At 40.0% G+C, this 16,579-nt stretch overlaps 1 protein-coding gene across 1 annotated transcript; it reads right to left on the bottom strand.

Moving 5' to 3' along the window:
* Positions 1 to 2,009, bottom strand: LOC137639025 (UDP-glycosyltransferase UGT5-like). The gene is made up of 2 exons (XM_068371343.1): positions 1,321 to 2,009; positions 1 to 1,151 (listed from the first exon to the last, which is right to left on the bottom strand). Exons 1-2 carry the CDS (start codon positions 1,923 to 1,925, stop codon positions 167 to 169), a joined length of 1,590 nt encoding a protein of 529 aa, XP_068227444.1. The 5' UTR covers positions 1,926 to 2,009; the 3' UTR covers positions 1 to 166.
* Positions 2,010 to 16,579: the final 14,570 nt, after the last annotated feature.

Raw genomic sequence — 16,579 nt, 5'->3', positions numbered from 1 at the left:
GAAGAATAATTTCAGATAAATATTTTCAAAGATTTATGAATGAATGATTGTATCCATAAATGGGAGAAACTTGAGGATGAAAATGTTATTTTATCAGGTACACATTGCAAGGAATGAGATCAGCTTTCAGATCCATCTCAGTACAGCTATTTCAGCGTACACTCATTTACTCTATATGGAGATGACCTTTGATTGACTTTTGCAACTTTATAGATGCTTTCTTGAGAGCAAATAGAAGTGCACAGTACATGAATTTCAGTAGCCATTTCAGACAGAACAGCAGAACAACAGCTGCAAGAGTTAGCACAACTATTACATCGATCATCATGTACTGATGGATGGACATGTTGGCAGCAGCTGATCTGAGGTGTTGGGCCCCTCCGTGACGGAGGACGTGTTCGGTCCAGTAGACAGCTCGGTCCAGTGATGACGTTTCTTGGTCCTTTAATAAGGCTGACCTTATCTTGACCTGATCTCTGTAGGACTGGTTTTCGATGACTGCTGTTATTGCCTCCATGATGGAATGGGAGTTCATGGTCTCCAGAGTGAGCTCTCGGCCAATACCCAGATTAACGACCTGACGTACATTCAGGTGTTGGTCACTCATTAAGGGAATGCCAACCATGGGCACATTATGGTAAATAGCCTCTTGCATAGACAGCAGTCCGCCATGAGTTAAGAAGGCCCTCACCTTCTCGTGTCCAAGGACGTCCTGCTGGGGAAGCCAAGCACGGGTCAAGACGTTTGACGACAGACCTGCAATAGGGGCTCCTTCCCATTTCCACAGGATGCGATATGGAAGGCGAGCAAAGGCTGACACCAAAGCATTGCACAGGTCAGCAGGTAACTGCTCACTACGAATCGATGATCCAAGACTGAAGAAAACTACAGGAACAGGAGAAGAGTCCAAGAAATTTTTCAGCTCTACATCTTGTATTGGGCGTGGATTGCGACAGTGCATGCCACCCACTTCAACAACATTAGGCAGCAGTGGGCGTGGGTAGCCTAAGGAGTAGTGGGAGTTGACCAGAACTAGTGAAACATTCTTCTCTACTTCAGAAAGTGAAACAAATGGATCCTTCAGAAACCTCTGGACGACACCATCCAACCGAGATAGCACAAGACGATTTCGTAAGTATGGTGTGATGAACCTGTTGGCAAAAGAAATATTGGTATAAGCTTTGTTTGTTGCTGAAATGTGATTTATTCAATAAGAATACTAAAAAATTTTGCCATTAACTGATAAATTGTTCTTATTCTTTAACATTTTGCAAATAACTTGAAAAATACATATAAAGTGACACTGATATATAATCTTACCTGACAATTGTGTTCAGTGTTCTTTCCCAGAGGTTCATGTGGTCTCCATATGGAAGATATTGGTTGGGGACATATGCCGGATGTTCAGGGTTTCCGAGGAGGTCAGCTGTCCAAGGCGTAAGGCCAGAAGTGGTCACATACATAAAGGGAACCTTGAATTTGTGTACAAGGGCTAATCCACACTCATTCATGAAAGCTGGCAAAAGAATCAAGTCAGGCTTAGTGCGCCATGCATCCTGTATGCCAGGGTCTCTCAAAAAGGCGTCACAGTACTCGGGTAGATGATGGAGAACCTTTTTCATGACTTGGGAGTTGACGTTCTTTCCTCCACTCGCTTCTCTCATCTTGAAGACATCAAATTCCCCCGTCACTTTCTTGATAGAGTTCCAGGCATCAGCGGCCACAAGATCAGTGAAGGAATGAGAGGCGTTGGCAGAGCCGGCGTGTAGGGAGGCAACGGTCACCTGGTGACCTCGCCGCCCAAGGGACTCTGCTAAGGGCGTGATGATGTTCTTGTGGGAAGCAGATCCTAAGGGTAATATCATCAAAACTTGCGAACATTCGCTAAAGGAAAGAGCAGTTGCTAAAAGAAGCAGGACCTTCATCTTGGTGTTTTCTTCTCCAATAGTTTTTCTCAATTTTTTTTTCCGCTTCTTTAGATGAATCTTGCTCCGCTTCAGGTTTGGTTATGCCTGACCAGATGCCCGTGGTCCCTTTTATACCCCTACCGAAGATCTTGTCAGTCAGTGATACCTAATCAGCATCATTACAAATGGAGGTATTTTTCGACAGATTTTCCTGTTATGATAGGCTACACCACATGCGTTATCAGTTGGTCATAAAAATATCAGCGCATTAAAAACTTATTGCTCTTAAAAAACAATGTAAGAAGATACTCTTTGGGGGTTTCCTAATGACAGAAAATCTAAATTTATTTCCTTGTTAATATGAGAGATATTCAGATTACATAAAATAGATATAATTTCAATAGATAAATTTGCCTATTGATTCGTAGTACAAATGAAGGGTTCTTGTCCAGATGCAACTTGGCACTGAATGGTCTCCCAAGTCCCTATGTCAGCTCATATGACTCAAATTTGTAAGAAAAAAAAAACCTTCATAAGCATCAATACTCAAATCTTGAATAAAATATCAACTGATTTCAGAAACTGATTTGTAGACCTTTGCTTTAATTATTCCTTCAAAATAGGAACATTTAATGTATAGTCCTATACCTAATCTCCAGTGTTATTAACCTTTTGCTTGTTGACCTATAAAGAATGATTTCCCCAATATTGGGGCTGACTATTTAAATCTATACTTCATTTGAAAAATGTTCTATAGAGGGACTGGTTACATAAGCCCATTCAAATAGAAAATGTTTCTGTTCATAGAGGACTTTTCGTGTTAATTATGATAAAGCCGAGACACATCATCATAATTCGAGATCTAGTAAAATGACTAATCTCTAAATGAATTTATTCCTTACTAGAGGTAACTATTCTTAATAGTTATACGACAGAAAGTCTGTTATTATGTTTAAGGAGATAATCATCTGACAAAGACTGATATGATAACCATAGTCCATATGGAGTAATGGCGTATATCGGATGATACTTCCACCATATTATTTTCGTAGCTGCTTCTTCATCTGAGATACCATTTTTTTGTTCAATTTACACTGTTTTCAGTCGCACATTTCATAGGATTTACCCTTGAATTAAAAACTAACTCTTGCAAATCTAATATTGTTCGTGCATGTATGGATATTATATGAGATGAACCAATATTAAACTTTAAAAAGTATTTTACCAAAGATTAAGAACTAATATTTTTTTTTTTTTTCATTCCGGCTGTTGTACAAGTCATATCACTGCTGCGTATGATTACCCAGGCAAATATAATGACATCCTCTTTCCATGGGTTATTGAAATAAGTTTAATAATTTTGTGTTGACTTTACATTACATCTGGTAACATTTCATGTCACAAAGGAATTTATTTTGACAGATCCATGTTGGGAAAAACTTTCTATGATTTTTTTTACTGCTAAAATCTCAGCGAAACTTTTTACACTATATAGATATTCATAGTATTAAATAACTTTGTTATGGTTGTCAATGAATAAAAGGGAAATCGATTTTAAAAGCTGAAAATCATGAAAAAGAGTGTTCGGGTTATACGGCAAGTATACATTATACAAAATTTGTGAATCGAATAAGGTAACAATTGAGACCTTCGTCATATAGAACGACCACTTGGTATATACATACATGCACCTCCACTATTTTGTAATCCTTCGTGTATATGTATATATATATATATATATATATATATATATATATATATATATATATATATATATATATATATATATTACTGGAACAAAGTGGATTGTCACCAATATGATATTTACCAGGAAATATTACAGGAAAAGATACGAAATGGATTTTTACGTTTTGCATAGATATTGACGGATATTGGCAGGTTTTTTTTACCTTCAATGCCCCGGTAAAATACATCTCTCTCTCTCTCTCTCTCTCTCTCTCTCTCTCTCTCTCTCTCTCTCTCTCTCTCTCTCTCCCTCTCTCTCTCTCTTTATATATATATATATATATATATATATATATATATATATATATATATATATATATATATATATATATGTGTGTGTGTGTGTGTGTGTGTAATATATATATATATATATATATATATATATATATATATATATATATATATATATATATATATATATATATATATATATATATATATATGAGTGTGTGATCTGCGCATTTACGAGGGCATATAAATATGAGCATTATTTGTGGTGGTGTTCAAACAATTGTTTGCTTCCTTAGAAATTTTGAAAAAGTCGGAAAAGTAGTTCGTGGTGTTTCTATTCTCTGATCATAAAACTAACGGAATTAAGAATGTATCTAATGTATATATCTTTTGTTTTATCTTTATATCATGCTATTCAAAAGAAAGACACGATTAAATAAAGATTTAATAAGGAAAATATGGTTTTCACATTCCAAGTTCCAATATTCCTGGTAAATGTATTGTTCCGCTGTCCGGAATCGGGTGTCTTCTTCGTCATTGCTCTGCGGGTTGTCCTTGGAAGAAGACAAAGAATAGGAGTGCCACTTATTTTCCCCGCCATTTTCGACAGTTAAACGTTATACATCTTTTTAAAGGTTAGTAACTTTACTTTAGATATCAGGGCCAGGTATAATAAAGTGTCGTCAGTGTTATTTTCAAATAAATAAATGGATAGATGATTTGTAGTTTGCAATGTTGGTAGGCCTGCAATGGTTTGAGTCGGCGGTCCTAGGCCAAGACATTTTACCAATGGCAGAACTTCGGGGTTGCAAAATTTACGTACTGTTCAAGTCAAAGTCTGATTTATAGTGGATATTAGGTTTAATAGGCTAGATTTGAAACAATGTAGGGGATTTTTCAATGTTTCCCTGTACTTGTGTGATTTAAGATATTGGGTATTGTGACCAAGTCTCAGTTAATTGTAAGGTACCTAAAAGAAAAAAAATGTCATCACTACATTAGTTTTTATTTATTTAACCTAGCCTTTGATGTTGGCTCCTAACCTAGCCAAACTGAGACCAACCCTGATGTGAATTGCAATGCTCTAGATGAAATAATTTATGAGGATACTGTGTATCCCAAGATGAAATACAGTGTTATGGATAAAATCTAATGGTTATATCCTAACTTAACCTACTGTACGACACAAATTCCTGTTCAAAACTTAAATTTCACAATGACCAAAGCTTTACTGTACATTGCTAAGTTTTGGGTAATATTGTACTGTATTACAGGGTAATGTAACAAACTACTTTTTCCTATAGAAAAAGGGGTAATAGTATAGAACACCCACGCTCTCCATTTACTCCAATATAATGTAATCCTGCAGTTCTCACCTTCTTGCACAGTAATTAGGGGGTTATTTAAATTCTGGGAAAGCAATAATTAGCAAGATATGTTGAAGAGGGTGGAAGGGGTTATAAAAAGAAAATAGCTCGGTTTCCTCACTAAACGACTTGGAACTGACATGTCAACATCATCAACCAAACAGAATTCGTGATGCCATCGTACGTAAACAGAAATTTGTGATGCCAGCGTACATTTGATTTACTGTACATTCAAAATATACTTAATTAAAAATGGATTAATTACTCAAAAGTGTCCTTAAAATATGCAATTTACAAATAGTGACACTTTTGAGTAATCACAATTCTTGATTAAGTATATTTTGAATATACAGTATATCAAATGTACGCTGGCATCACGAACTTCTGTTTATGTACGCTGGCATCACGATCTGTTTGGTTGACTATGTTGACGTCAGTTCCATGTCGTTTAGTGAGGGAACTGAGCTATTTACATTTTATAACCCCTTCTCCCCTCTTAAACATATCTTGCTTATTATTGCTTTCCCAGAATTTAAATAACCACCTAATTACTGTGCAAGAAGGTGAGAACTGCAGGATTACATTATATTGGAGTAAATGGAGAGCGTGGTGTTCTATACTATTACCGAAAAAGGTCCCAAGTTTTGTAACATATAAGAAATTATTCAGCTTTGTATATCAAAACTTAAGGCACATCTAACAAAGATTCACAACATAACACTTGGTAACTATATTTGTTAAATAACTTGTCAAAACTGGATTTTCCTATAAGGAATGGTAGATTGCTGACTGTCCTTTGGACATATTTTGTTTTAGATGTAGAGAGGCAGAAGAATGATTAATTATGAAGCAACTCAAGTAAGAATTGAACAGTTTTCAACCATTTTGCTGCTTTAGAAACCAATGGTGAGCAGCTGTGCCCATGCTATTGTATTTACTGACATTTTGCACTAAATGAAAGTCTGAAAGTTTTATGCTGTAGGTTTCAGAAATTTTAGGTATAAGCCATTTTTAGAACATAAGGAGTCACTTAATTTCTCATGTATTTGTAGAAAGTGCTCGTGGAGACACCATAACCCAGCCACTGAGGGTTGGGGGGGGGGAAGCCAGCCTTAACTTGGTGCCGGTCCCAAGCCCGGGTAAATGGGGAGGGTTGGCGGCAGGAAAGGCATCCGGTCATGAAAAATTAGCCAAAACCAATATGGCCAGTGAAGATTGTGAGATTAGAATTAATGCTTGGGTGTTCCCCATAGGCGATGCGTTGGGACCTCACCTGATCCCTCAAAAATTGGCAAGGGCTACCCAGTCATGGGCGGGCTGGGTTAAAGAGGCAAGCTCAGAGGAAAATATTTGAGGAGAGGATGAGAGTAGCAAGTCTGAATGTGGGGACAATGACTGGAAAAGGGTGAGAGTTAGTTGACTTCATGGAGAGAAGGAAGATTGGAGTGCTGTGTGTGTGAAGGAGACCAAAGCAAAGGTGGATGGACTGTATCAGTGATGACCTTTGATCAAAGGGATTAACCGGTGATGAAGTGTGGGACAGGTAGATGGAGAACGCTGACCGGAAACATCGACCCCACATAAAAGCGGGAAAAGATGCAGACAAAGAAGCTGCTGCTCATAGGGATAACATATGATTAGAAGATCCTCTTCATTTACTTGCTGCCAGGTGTGTAATAAGTGCTTCAAGGGAAATATAATGCCTATAATAATGACATTTGATTAATGCAAGTGTGATGTACAGAAGAAGCTCTAAGGTCAGCTAAATGATATAGCATCATTAAGAAATGGGAAAGTTACAAAGGGTAAAAATTACAGTTAATGAGGATGAGCACCCTAAGCAAGGTTAGATGGGTGTGGTTTAGATGTGATGCATCCCAGTATTTCACTCCATTTTCCCCCCTAAGCGCAGCTTTTTCATGACGCTTGAGTTGTGTATTTTTCCATCTGATTTTGTTGCATTTCATGCTTATGTAATATGTATATGGTGTAATACTAGTTTGTTCCAAGGTGCAATAGAAACCCTTTTGCTCTTTACTGTGGATATGTTAAATTCAGTGAAGCTAAAAGTAGCTGTAAACTTTTTCACGCAGTCTAACTCGCTGCAGGTTAGCGAGGGGTGTGGGGTATATCGGCCATCCCTCTCTCACAAACACCGGTTGTATTACATCACATTTGCTTTTGGCTCTGTAGAGTGCAGATGTTTCATTCTCGAGTTAACACTTTACAAAGAATGGGCTATTTATTTTAGTTTTTTTTTTTTTAAGGAAGTGTTCATCCGCCCAGAATGTGCGGTTTGGTAGACAATGGAGGAACTGTAAAGGGATTATTCTTCTTTGATATCTTCTTTGAAGTTGAAGTCCCGACTTCTTACTCTGGCATCTCATTCCCTCCCAGCAGAAGCAAACAGCTGCCTCCCCAGCGATTAACCACGGTCATCCCCCCTCCAAGACTCTAGGGTGGTTGACCCTCCAGAGCTTGATCCAGCTCTTTGAAGTCTTGTACTTCAGAGCATACAGATGATGTCTGCTGACTGCTTGCAGTCACTATGTCATCATGCTCCTAGGGCACAAAGTCTAGTGAGCTATTGCCCCAGATAGGGATACCTGCTGACTGCTTGCTGCTGCTGCCTCTCACCATCGTGCCACAACAAAGTTTTGTGAGGCCAGGTCCTTTTGGACCTCCACCTCAGGATTCCTCCCATTACTGGGAAGAGCCTGCTTTGTGTCAGCGAGCAGGAAAGTCTTTACAGCCTTTCTCTTCATTATATGCAAGGTTACTTGCCAACCTTCTGTGGGATCGCTAACGAGTGTTCATGCTTCGTTTCACACAGTCTCTGCACATGAACGCACTGACCCTAGTCTCGTAAGTGTATCTTATGCAGTGCTCCGCACCCAGCCACTAAGCGTTAGCTAAGTAGGCGGGTGAGCCCCTCATGTTAATAAAGCTCTGTGAACGACTGAAGCTCACACCCCCAACTGTGAGGTTATGGTACTTTTTACTTCAATTGCGCACGCTTGCTCCCCTTTACGACCACCAGATCTTGCCATACAGGTACAAGTATTATGAGATATAAACCTTTGGGGTTAATGCCGCTGATGGTGATGCCTGCCAACCGCTTGCAGCCGTCACGTCTCTCCATTATGCTCCCAAGACCAAACAAGTCTCATGAGAAGTAATCCTCTACTTCCTCTGGGATAGAGAGCTCTAAGGAGGACTTGCATGGTGTTTCCCTACAACCGTTTGTAGTCTCTGCCTTACCCCATTGTGCCCTGGCACAATGAGTCTTGTGTGAAATAACCCTTCTGGGATATTACCTCAGACCTCTACACCCTACGGGATAGAGAGCTCTTTGGAGGACTTGCATGGTGTTTCCCTCTGACCGTTTGCAGTCTCCATTTCACCCCATTGTGCCCTGGCACGACGAGTCTTGAGACATAACCCTTCGAGGTTCTTACATCAAGCCTCTTCTACTGATGGAATAGAACCAGCTTGTTTTAACCCTCACGAGTGATAGCAAACAAGTGCTCATTTACAGGTGTGCACTTTTTGCGGATGCACGCACGATTGCTAACATGTTCGTAATGCTACGGCTCATGAATGATCCATTCCTTTTGATTAATGATTTTCCACATTGACGCACATGCATTATCCTGCAAACAACTACATGAGCTACCTCAGGAGTGCTTACACTCACAAACAGGTGCATAATGCTATAGCTCGTGAACGATCATTCCCCCTGGGGCAGGGAAGTTGAGAACTCCTACTGCTGATGAAGGCTGTTTACTTTGCCAGTTGCCTATGCTATCTTGCGGGCACATGCGCAGTCATGAGAAGTAGTAAGGGCTAGTTATAATCTTGCTGAACCTACTGACGTCCCTTCATTCAAGAAAGACACTTAAGGGTTCAGCCAATTGAAGCCGGAAATCAGACCAGTTGGAACCTTTGTTCAAATGCATTAATAGCTTTTTCTCTTTCTAAGCTGATTGTTGTATCCCTTGTGGGAAATCAGGTTCTCTAAAGAGCCTGTACCTTCCCATAGACTCTAGAAATAGGAACCCTGCCCTCAAGTGGGCTGCTCCTCCATCCCCGTCAGGTCCTCCCTAAAATCTCAGAATCGTAGGTATAAGTATAATAGGTACTTGGATTCTGAAACATCGCATAGCAAGTCTGTTCCCTTTGGGAGGAACAATCAAACCTTATTCCAGTTATTCTGGTCGGGAACGGAGATATCTGAGACGGGATTTGCCATATTTTATTAAGGCATACCTGTTACTGGGGAGGTGGTGGTCTCATTTATGAACATTTATCGATGTTCACCATCGAGGTTGGGTGCAACAAACCATTCGTACCTCTCCTGGATCTTTGGTCTGCCCTTGGGGATCCATCACAGAGGATCCTTGCCATGAGATTGGGGGGACATATACTGTACCATGTAAGAGGTAGTTTTTTTCTGTTTATTGGTTCTTGGCCACAGTTATGAGCACAACTACCTTCCTGACAAATGTTATTGAAAATATTTTAATGTCTTTTGGAAGTAGTTGCTTGCGAACAATAGTCTGCTTGACAGCAATCAGCTTGGGAGGTTCTTTGTAATATCATTATCTGATAGAGAAAGCTGGTTCCTCTGGTGTATACCAGTCGGTTGGTGGATGTATGCAAATATCTTCCCTTCTAGCGAAGGCAGTTGTAGGACAATGTTTCATCCTCTCCATAAACAGTTGCTTGTAACCAATCCCATGACTCGATAGTGATCGACTTGAAATGTTCGTTTGTTAAGCGTCCTCGGCACTCAGATGAGAGTTGATCTTTTGCTTGATCGTAAATGATCCTCCATATCCATCCATATACCAAAGGCACTTCCCCCAATTTTGGGGGGTAGCCGACAACAAGAAGAAACAAAACAAAAAGGGGACCTCTACTCTCTACGTTCCTCCAGCCTAACCAGGGACTCAGCCGAGTTCAGCTGGTACTGCTAGGGTGCCACAGCCCAACCTCCCACATTTCCACCACAGATGAAGCTTCATACTGCTGAGTCCCCTACTGCTGCTACCTCCGCGGTCATCTAAGGCACCGGAGGAAGCAGCAGGGCCTACCGGAACTGCGTCACAATCGCTCGCCATTCATTCCTATTTCTAGCACGCTCTCTTGCCTCTCTCACATCTATCCTCCTATCACCCAGAGCTTTCTTCACACCATCCATCCACCCAAACCTTGGCCTTCCTCTTGTACTTCTCCCATCAACTCTTGCATTCATCACCTTCTTTAGCAGACAGCCATTTTCCATTCTCTCAACATGGCCAAACCACCTCAACACATTCATATCCACTCTAGCCGCTAACTCATTTCTTACACCCGTTCTCACCCTCACCACTTCGTTCCTAACCCTATCTACTCGAGATACACCAGCCATACTCCTCAGACACTTCATCTCAAACACATTCAATTTCTGTCTCTCCATCACTTTCATTCCCCACAACTCCGATCCATACATCACAGTTGGTACAATCACTTTCTCATATAGAACTCTCTTTACATTCATGCCCAATCCTCTATTTTTTACTACTCCCTTAACTGCCCCCAACACTTTGCAACCTTCATTCACACTCTGACGTACATCTGCTTCCACTCCACCATTTGCTGCAATAACAGACCCCAAGTACTTAAACTGATCCACCTCCTCAAGTAACTCTCCATTCAACATGACATTCAACCTTGCACCACCTTCCCTTCTCGTACATCTCATAACCTTACTCTTACCCACATTAACTCTCAACTTCCTTCTCTCACACACCCTTCCAAATTCTGTCACTAGTCGGTCAAGCTTCTCTTCTGTGTCTGCTACCAGTACAGTATCATCCGCAAACAACAACTGATTTACCTCCCATTCATGATCATTCTCGCCTACCAGTTTTAATCCTCGTCCAAGCACTCTAGCATTCACCTCTCTCACCACTCCATCAACATACAAGTTGAACAACCACGGCGACATCACACATCCCTGTTTCAGCCCCACTCTCACCGGAAACCAATCGCTCACCTCATTTCCTATTCTAACACATGCTTTACTACCTGTGTAGAAACTTTTCACTGCTTGCAACAACCTTCCACCAACTCCATATAACCTCATCACATTCCACATTGCTTCCCTATCAACTCTATCATATGCTTTCTCCAGATCCATAAACGCAACATACACCTCCTTACCTTTTGCTAAATATTTCTCGCATATCTGCCTAACTGTAAAAATCTGATTCATACAACCCCTACCTCTTCTAAAACCACCCTGTACTTCCAAGATTGCATTCTCTGTTTTATCCTTAATCCTATTAATCAGTATTCTACCATACACTTTTCCAACTACACTCAACAAACTAATACCTCTTGAATTACAACACTCATGCACATCTCCCTTACCCTTATATAGTGGTACAATACATGCACAGACCCAATCTACTGGTACCATTGACAACACAAAACACACATTAAACAATCTCACCAACCATTCAAGTACAGTCACACCCCCTTCCTTCAACATCTCAGCTTTCACACCATCCATACCCGATGCTTTTCCTACTCTCGTTTCATCTAGTGCTCTCCTCACTTCCTCTATTGTAATCTCTCTCTCATTCTCATCTCCCATCACTGGCACCTCAACACCTGGAACCGCAATTATATCTGCCTCCCTATCATCCTCAACATTCAGCAAACTTTCAAAATATTCCACCCACCTTTTCCTTGCCTCCTCTCCTTTTAACAACCTTCCATTTCCATCTTTCACTGTCTCTTCAATTCTTGCGCCGGCCTTCCTTACTCTCTTCACTTCTTTCCAAAACTTCTTCTTATTCTCTTCATATGACTGTCCCAGTCCCTGACCCCACCTCAGGTCAGCTGCCCTCTTTGCCTCACGTACCTTGCGCTTTACTTCCACCTTTTGCTCTCTATATTTTTCATACTTCTCTATACTATTACTCTGCAGCCATTCTTCAAAAGCCCTCTTTTTCTCTTCCACTTTTACCTTCATTCCTTCATTCCACCATTCACTGCCCTTCCTCATGCTGCCTCCAACAACCTTCTTGCCACATACATCACTTGCAATCCCAACAAAATTTTCTTTTGCTAACTTCCACTCCTCCTCTAAATTACCAGTTTCTCTTACTCTCACCTCGTCATATGCCATTTTCAACCTTTCCTGATATTTACTTTTTACCCCCGGTTTTATTAGCTCTTCAACCCTCACTAGCTCCCTTTTACATCCACCTACTCTATTCCCCCACTCTTTTGCTACAACTAATTTTCCTTCCACCAAAATATGATCAGACATACCGTTAGCCATACCCCTAAACACGTGCACGTCTTTCAATCTTCCAAACATTCTTTTAGTTATCAACACATAATCCATTAATGCCCTTTCTACTACTCTTCCATTTGCCACTCTTACCCATGTATACTTATTTTTATCTTTCTTTTTAAAAAAAGCTAGCACTTATTACCATCTCTTGTTCAACACACATATCTACCAGTCTCTCACCACTCTCATTTTCACCTGGTACGCCATATTTCCCAATGACACCTTCTACCTCTCCAGCACCCACTCTAGCATTTAAGTCACCCATAACAACTACATAATTCCTTCTACCCAGTCCTTCTACACACCTAGTTAATTCATTCCAGAACTCATTCCGCTCTTCTTCACTTTTCTCACTACCTGGCCCATACGCACTGACAAACGCCTAACATTCCCTACCCAACCTAACCCTTACCCACATTAACCTAGATGATATCTCCTTCCATTCCACTACTTTACCTGTCATCCATTCACTCAACAATAAAGCCACACCCTCTCTCGCTCTTCCCCTTTCAATCCCAGACACTCTACCAGACATTTCACCAAACATCACTTCACCCTTTCCTTTCATCTTTGTCTCACACAAGGCCAATACATCCATCCTTCTACTTCTAAACATACTTCCAATCTCACATCTTTTACTCTCTATCGTACTACATCCACGCACATTCAAACACCCCAAAACTAGAGTGCGGGGAGCAGTCACTCTCCCCCCAGCTCCATCTCTTTGTTGCTGTCTCACAGGATACTTTTACAGGAGAGGGGGTTCCCAGCCCCCTCGTCCCGTCCCTTTTAGTCGCCTCTTACGACACGCAGGGATAACGTTGGCGCTATTCTAATTGTTTTATGCCCCCGCGGCCATAAATGATCCTGGTTCCCTTTAATGAACCATCCGACCCTTTGGTGTTTGTCAACAGACACAATCCCTGGGTGGGGCTGGCTGTCATAGGTACTTAGTTGCCCAGGTATTCCAATGGAATCAGAATGGAAGACTTTTTTTTCACCTGGAAGGGTTGCTTGTACAACCTGCCATCCTTTTTCCTCGAGTCAAGATACGAGCTAGAGCATGCCAGATCGTGCTTCAAGGAAGGAAGTCAATGGCAGGCAACTCTTTCACCCATTTTACTGTGGGGGAGGATGCCACAGAAGTAAGGGGTGATAAAAGACCCTAAGTTCTGATCCTCGGACGGGCCTAATCCTCCTCTCCAGGGACTTTGGCATCTGATAACCTCACATGGCCCAGCATTGGGCTACATAGCCATAATTCATAAATCCAATCTATGGTAAGGAGCAAGATTAAAAGGGAAATACAGAATGGCAATCACCAGACTAATGAAATATAGTTGCTACTTTTTGCAAAATCAAAGTGGTGCAGTGAGACAGATTGTGGCACAAATTTTTCTATAGTGCAAGGAAAGATAAGTAAATTGATGAATCTTGGTAGAATAAGGTTGTTAATTGATTGAAGGTTAACTTGAAGGTTAACCAGAAAATAATTTATTTGTCGTTTCATTTACAAGAATGATACATTTAATTGATAAATTTAGGAAGATGCAGGTATTTTTTGTTTCCTATCAGTGAAAACTACACTATTTATTCATTTTTCCAGCACTAGTGTACAGTATATTAAGCAATATTCCGCACCTAAAGTTGTTAATGTCAAGAAGTCATATTTTTGCTCAGAATTTATACATACCCTTTTTATATAATCATTTTATGAGTATTGTATGTATTTGACCAGATATGCTGTGGTGTAAGTTAGAATGTTTTATTCAGGAAATCATGGTTTATTGAGTATCTCTTGGAGAAAATTGCCGGGGTTAATTTAAGGATTAGCGGAGCTCCTGATAGTCAGTGGATTCCCAGAGGCCAGTCATTAGATTACTGTAGTGAAGTGTAGGCTACAGTATTACCTTGTTAGGATTAAGAATGTAATGGTGTTCCACTTTACAAGATATACTTTTAGTTGCTATTATAAATATCTTGAACATGTATAGTTTATTTCCTCTATTCTATAATTGCATTGACATCTTGTATAAGATCATGGAGAAGATGGTCAGTGCAAGACTGGTGTGGTACCTGAAAAAGAAAGGTATTTTATCACCTATCCAATGTGGTGTCAGAAAAAATGCACTCAATGACTGTTGTGTTGGTACAACTTAAGTTCTTTATTTGTGAAGCCTTTGCTTCCAAATATAACCATGTAACAGTCTTTTTTTTACCGTGAAAGACATACTGAAAACCATTCATAATTTGACATTGAGAGGAGAGCTGCCATTGTTCATTCAAGATTTTGTATCAGATTTTTTCAAGATAGAGTAGGTGAAACTCTGAGAGGAAATGTCAGGAAGGAGGAGTTTCTCAGGGTAGTGCGTCAAGTGTATTCCTAATTGCATTGGCCTTAAATAAGATATCCTCCGTCATTCCCCAAGATATTCTCTCAAACACTCATTGTAGATGATCTCTCCATATCATTTGCTGGAGCTAGAATGTCAATGATTGAGAGAAACTAAAATTCTCAACTGACAAAATTCTTCACTAAGCTGATATGAATGGATTTAAGTTTCTGACAAGCAAAAGGGTTGTCCATTTCAGTTGTATTTCTAGAGTACACCCAGACCTGGATACGTACATCAAAGGCCAATGGATCTGATGTGTAAATGAAGCTAGATTTTTTAAATATTAAACTTAGCCGGTGAATATATAATAGCTGACGTCTCCGACGGCTCGACAGAATTCAAAAACTCGCGAGCGATCGCCATGAAGGTAGCGGGTGTGCCCACCAGCGCCGACTATCGGCCAGATACCGCATATACATGTAAACAGCTCCAGTTCTTCTCTGTCGGTTTCATCGACAAGTCGATTCCACTCGCTATTATGACCTCGAGTTTTCTACCGAATTGGTGAAGTACTTGGTTTTGGTTTTATTGCTTTCGCCGTGTTGGATTATTCAATACTATCCTCAAAAGAAATGCTTTTGAAAGGAGAGTAAAAGTGTTTTGCCCTTGCTCTTTTATCTCTGGTTTTTTCCATAGAGTAAAGATGGCCGACCCTTCCCTTAGTGTACGGAAGTGTGTTTTAGGCTTTTAGCAATTATCTTATCACGTTATAAATTGTTGTTGTTAATTATAGATTTTCCTCTATATATTTTATATCTCACCCGCCTTTATTAGGCCTCTTCGATTAGCTTTCCATTTATACTAAACATCAAGATAAATTTTATGTTTTGTTTATATGCGGCCTTACCTATTCCTCCCCTAGTCCGAGAGTAGGCGGTCCTAACTTGGAAACCGAAGTTAAACAACGTTGAGCCCATTCAACTTTTATTTTCGTTAAGTTTAAATCATTTGCTCTGTAAGAGTTATGAAATGAATATTTTTTAGTAGATATTTTATGAAAGATTTTCTTTGAATAGTCTTCGTGCTGTTTCAAAGATGAACTAACGTTTGGTTTATTTATGCTACGCAGTTTGCGCTCTATCGTTACGATAGAGAAAGTGAGAATCACGGTTTCACTTTGTAGAAAGAGTAAATCGATTTTGACGTTTTGTTCATTCTTCTTTCAAACTGAAGTGTTTTAAATACTAATTTAAAGGAACTTGTTAATTTTCATTTTCTTAGTCCTTTCAGTTTTTTCCTTTGGTCAAATAACCTGTTTATTGACGAAGGGTGAGTGGGCATTTCTCTTCTGTGTGAAATCAAGAGAGAGAGAGAGAGAGAGACGGAGAGAGAGAGAGGAAGAGAAAACGTTCCGATCTTTATTCTCGTCCCAAGCGAGTAACGTTGTTCTCGATTCAGTTTTTTACTCTCGTCCCAAGTCTCTGTACGGGGAGAAAGGATAAAACGTTTTTAGTTTTTATTCTCGTCCCAAGGCACTGTACGGTGAGAGATTCAAAACATAGTCTTTAATGAACTAGTGTTTAGTCTCCTCCCCAGTCACTGATCCTTTTAACTTTATATATTTCCGTTTTATTCGATATA

The sequence above is a fragment of the Palaemon carinicauda genome, chromosome 4 (assembly GCF_036898095.1).
Source record: "Palaemon carinicauda isolate YSFRI2023 chromosome 4, ASM3689809v2, whole genome shotgun sequence".
In the NCBI taxonomy this organism is placed as follows: domain Eukaryota; kingdom Metazoa; phylum Arthropoda; class Malacostraca; order Decapoda; family Palaemonidae; genus Palaemon; species Palaemon carinicauda.
This window is presented reverse-complemented; position numbering and strand designations above follow the sequence as displayed.

What these genes read in the sequence shown, in the direction of transcription:
- LOC137639025 (XM_068371343.1), bottom strand. Translation starts at nt 1,925, where the DNA reads ATGAAGGTCCTGCTTCTTTTAGCAACTGCTCTTTCCTTTAGCGAATGT. An exon ending in ACACTGAACACAATTGTCAG is followed by an intron (nt 1,152 to 1,320) that starts GTAAGATTATAT and finishes TTTTGCCAACAG; the next exon opens with GTTCATCACACCATACTTAC.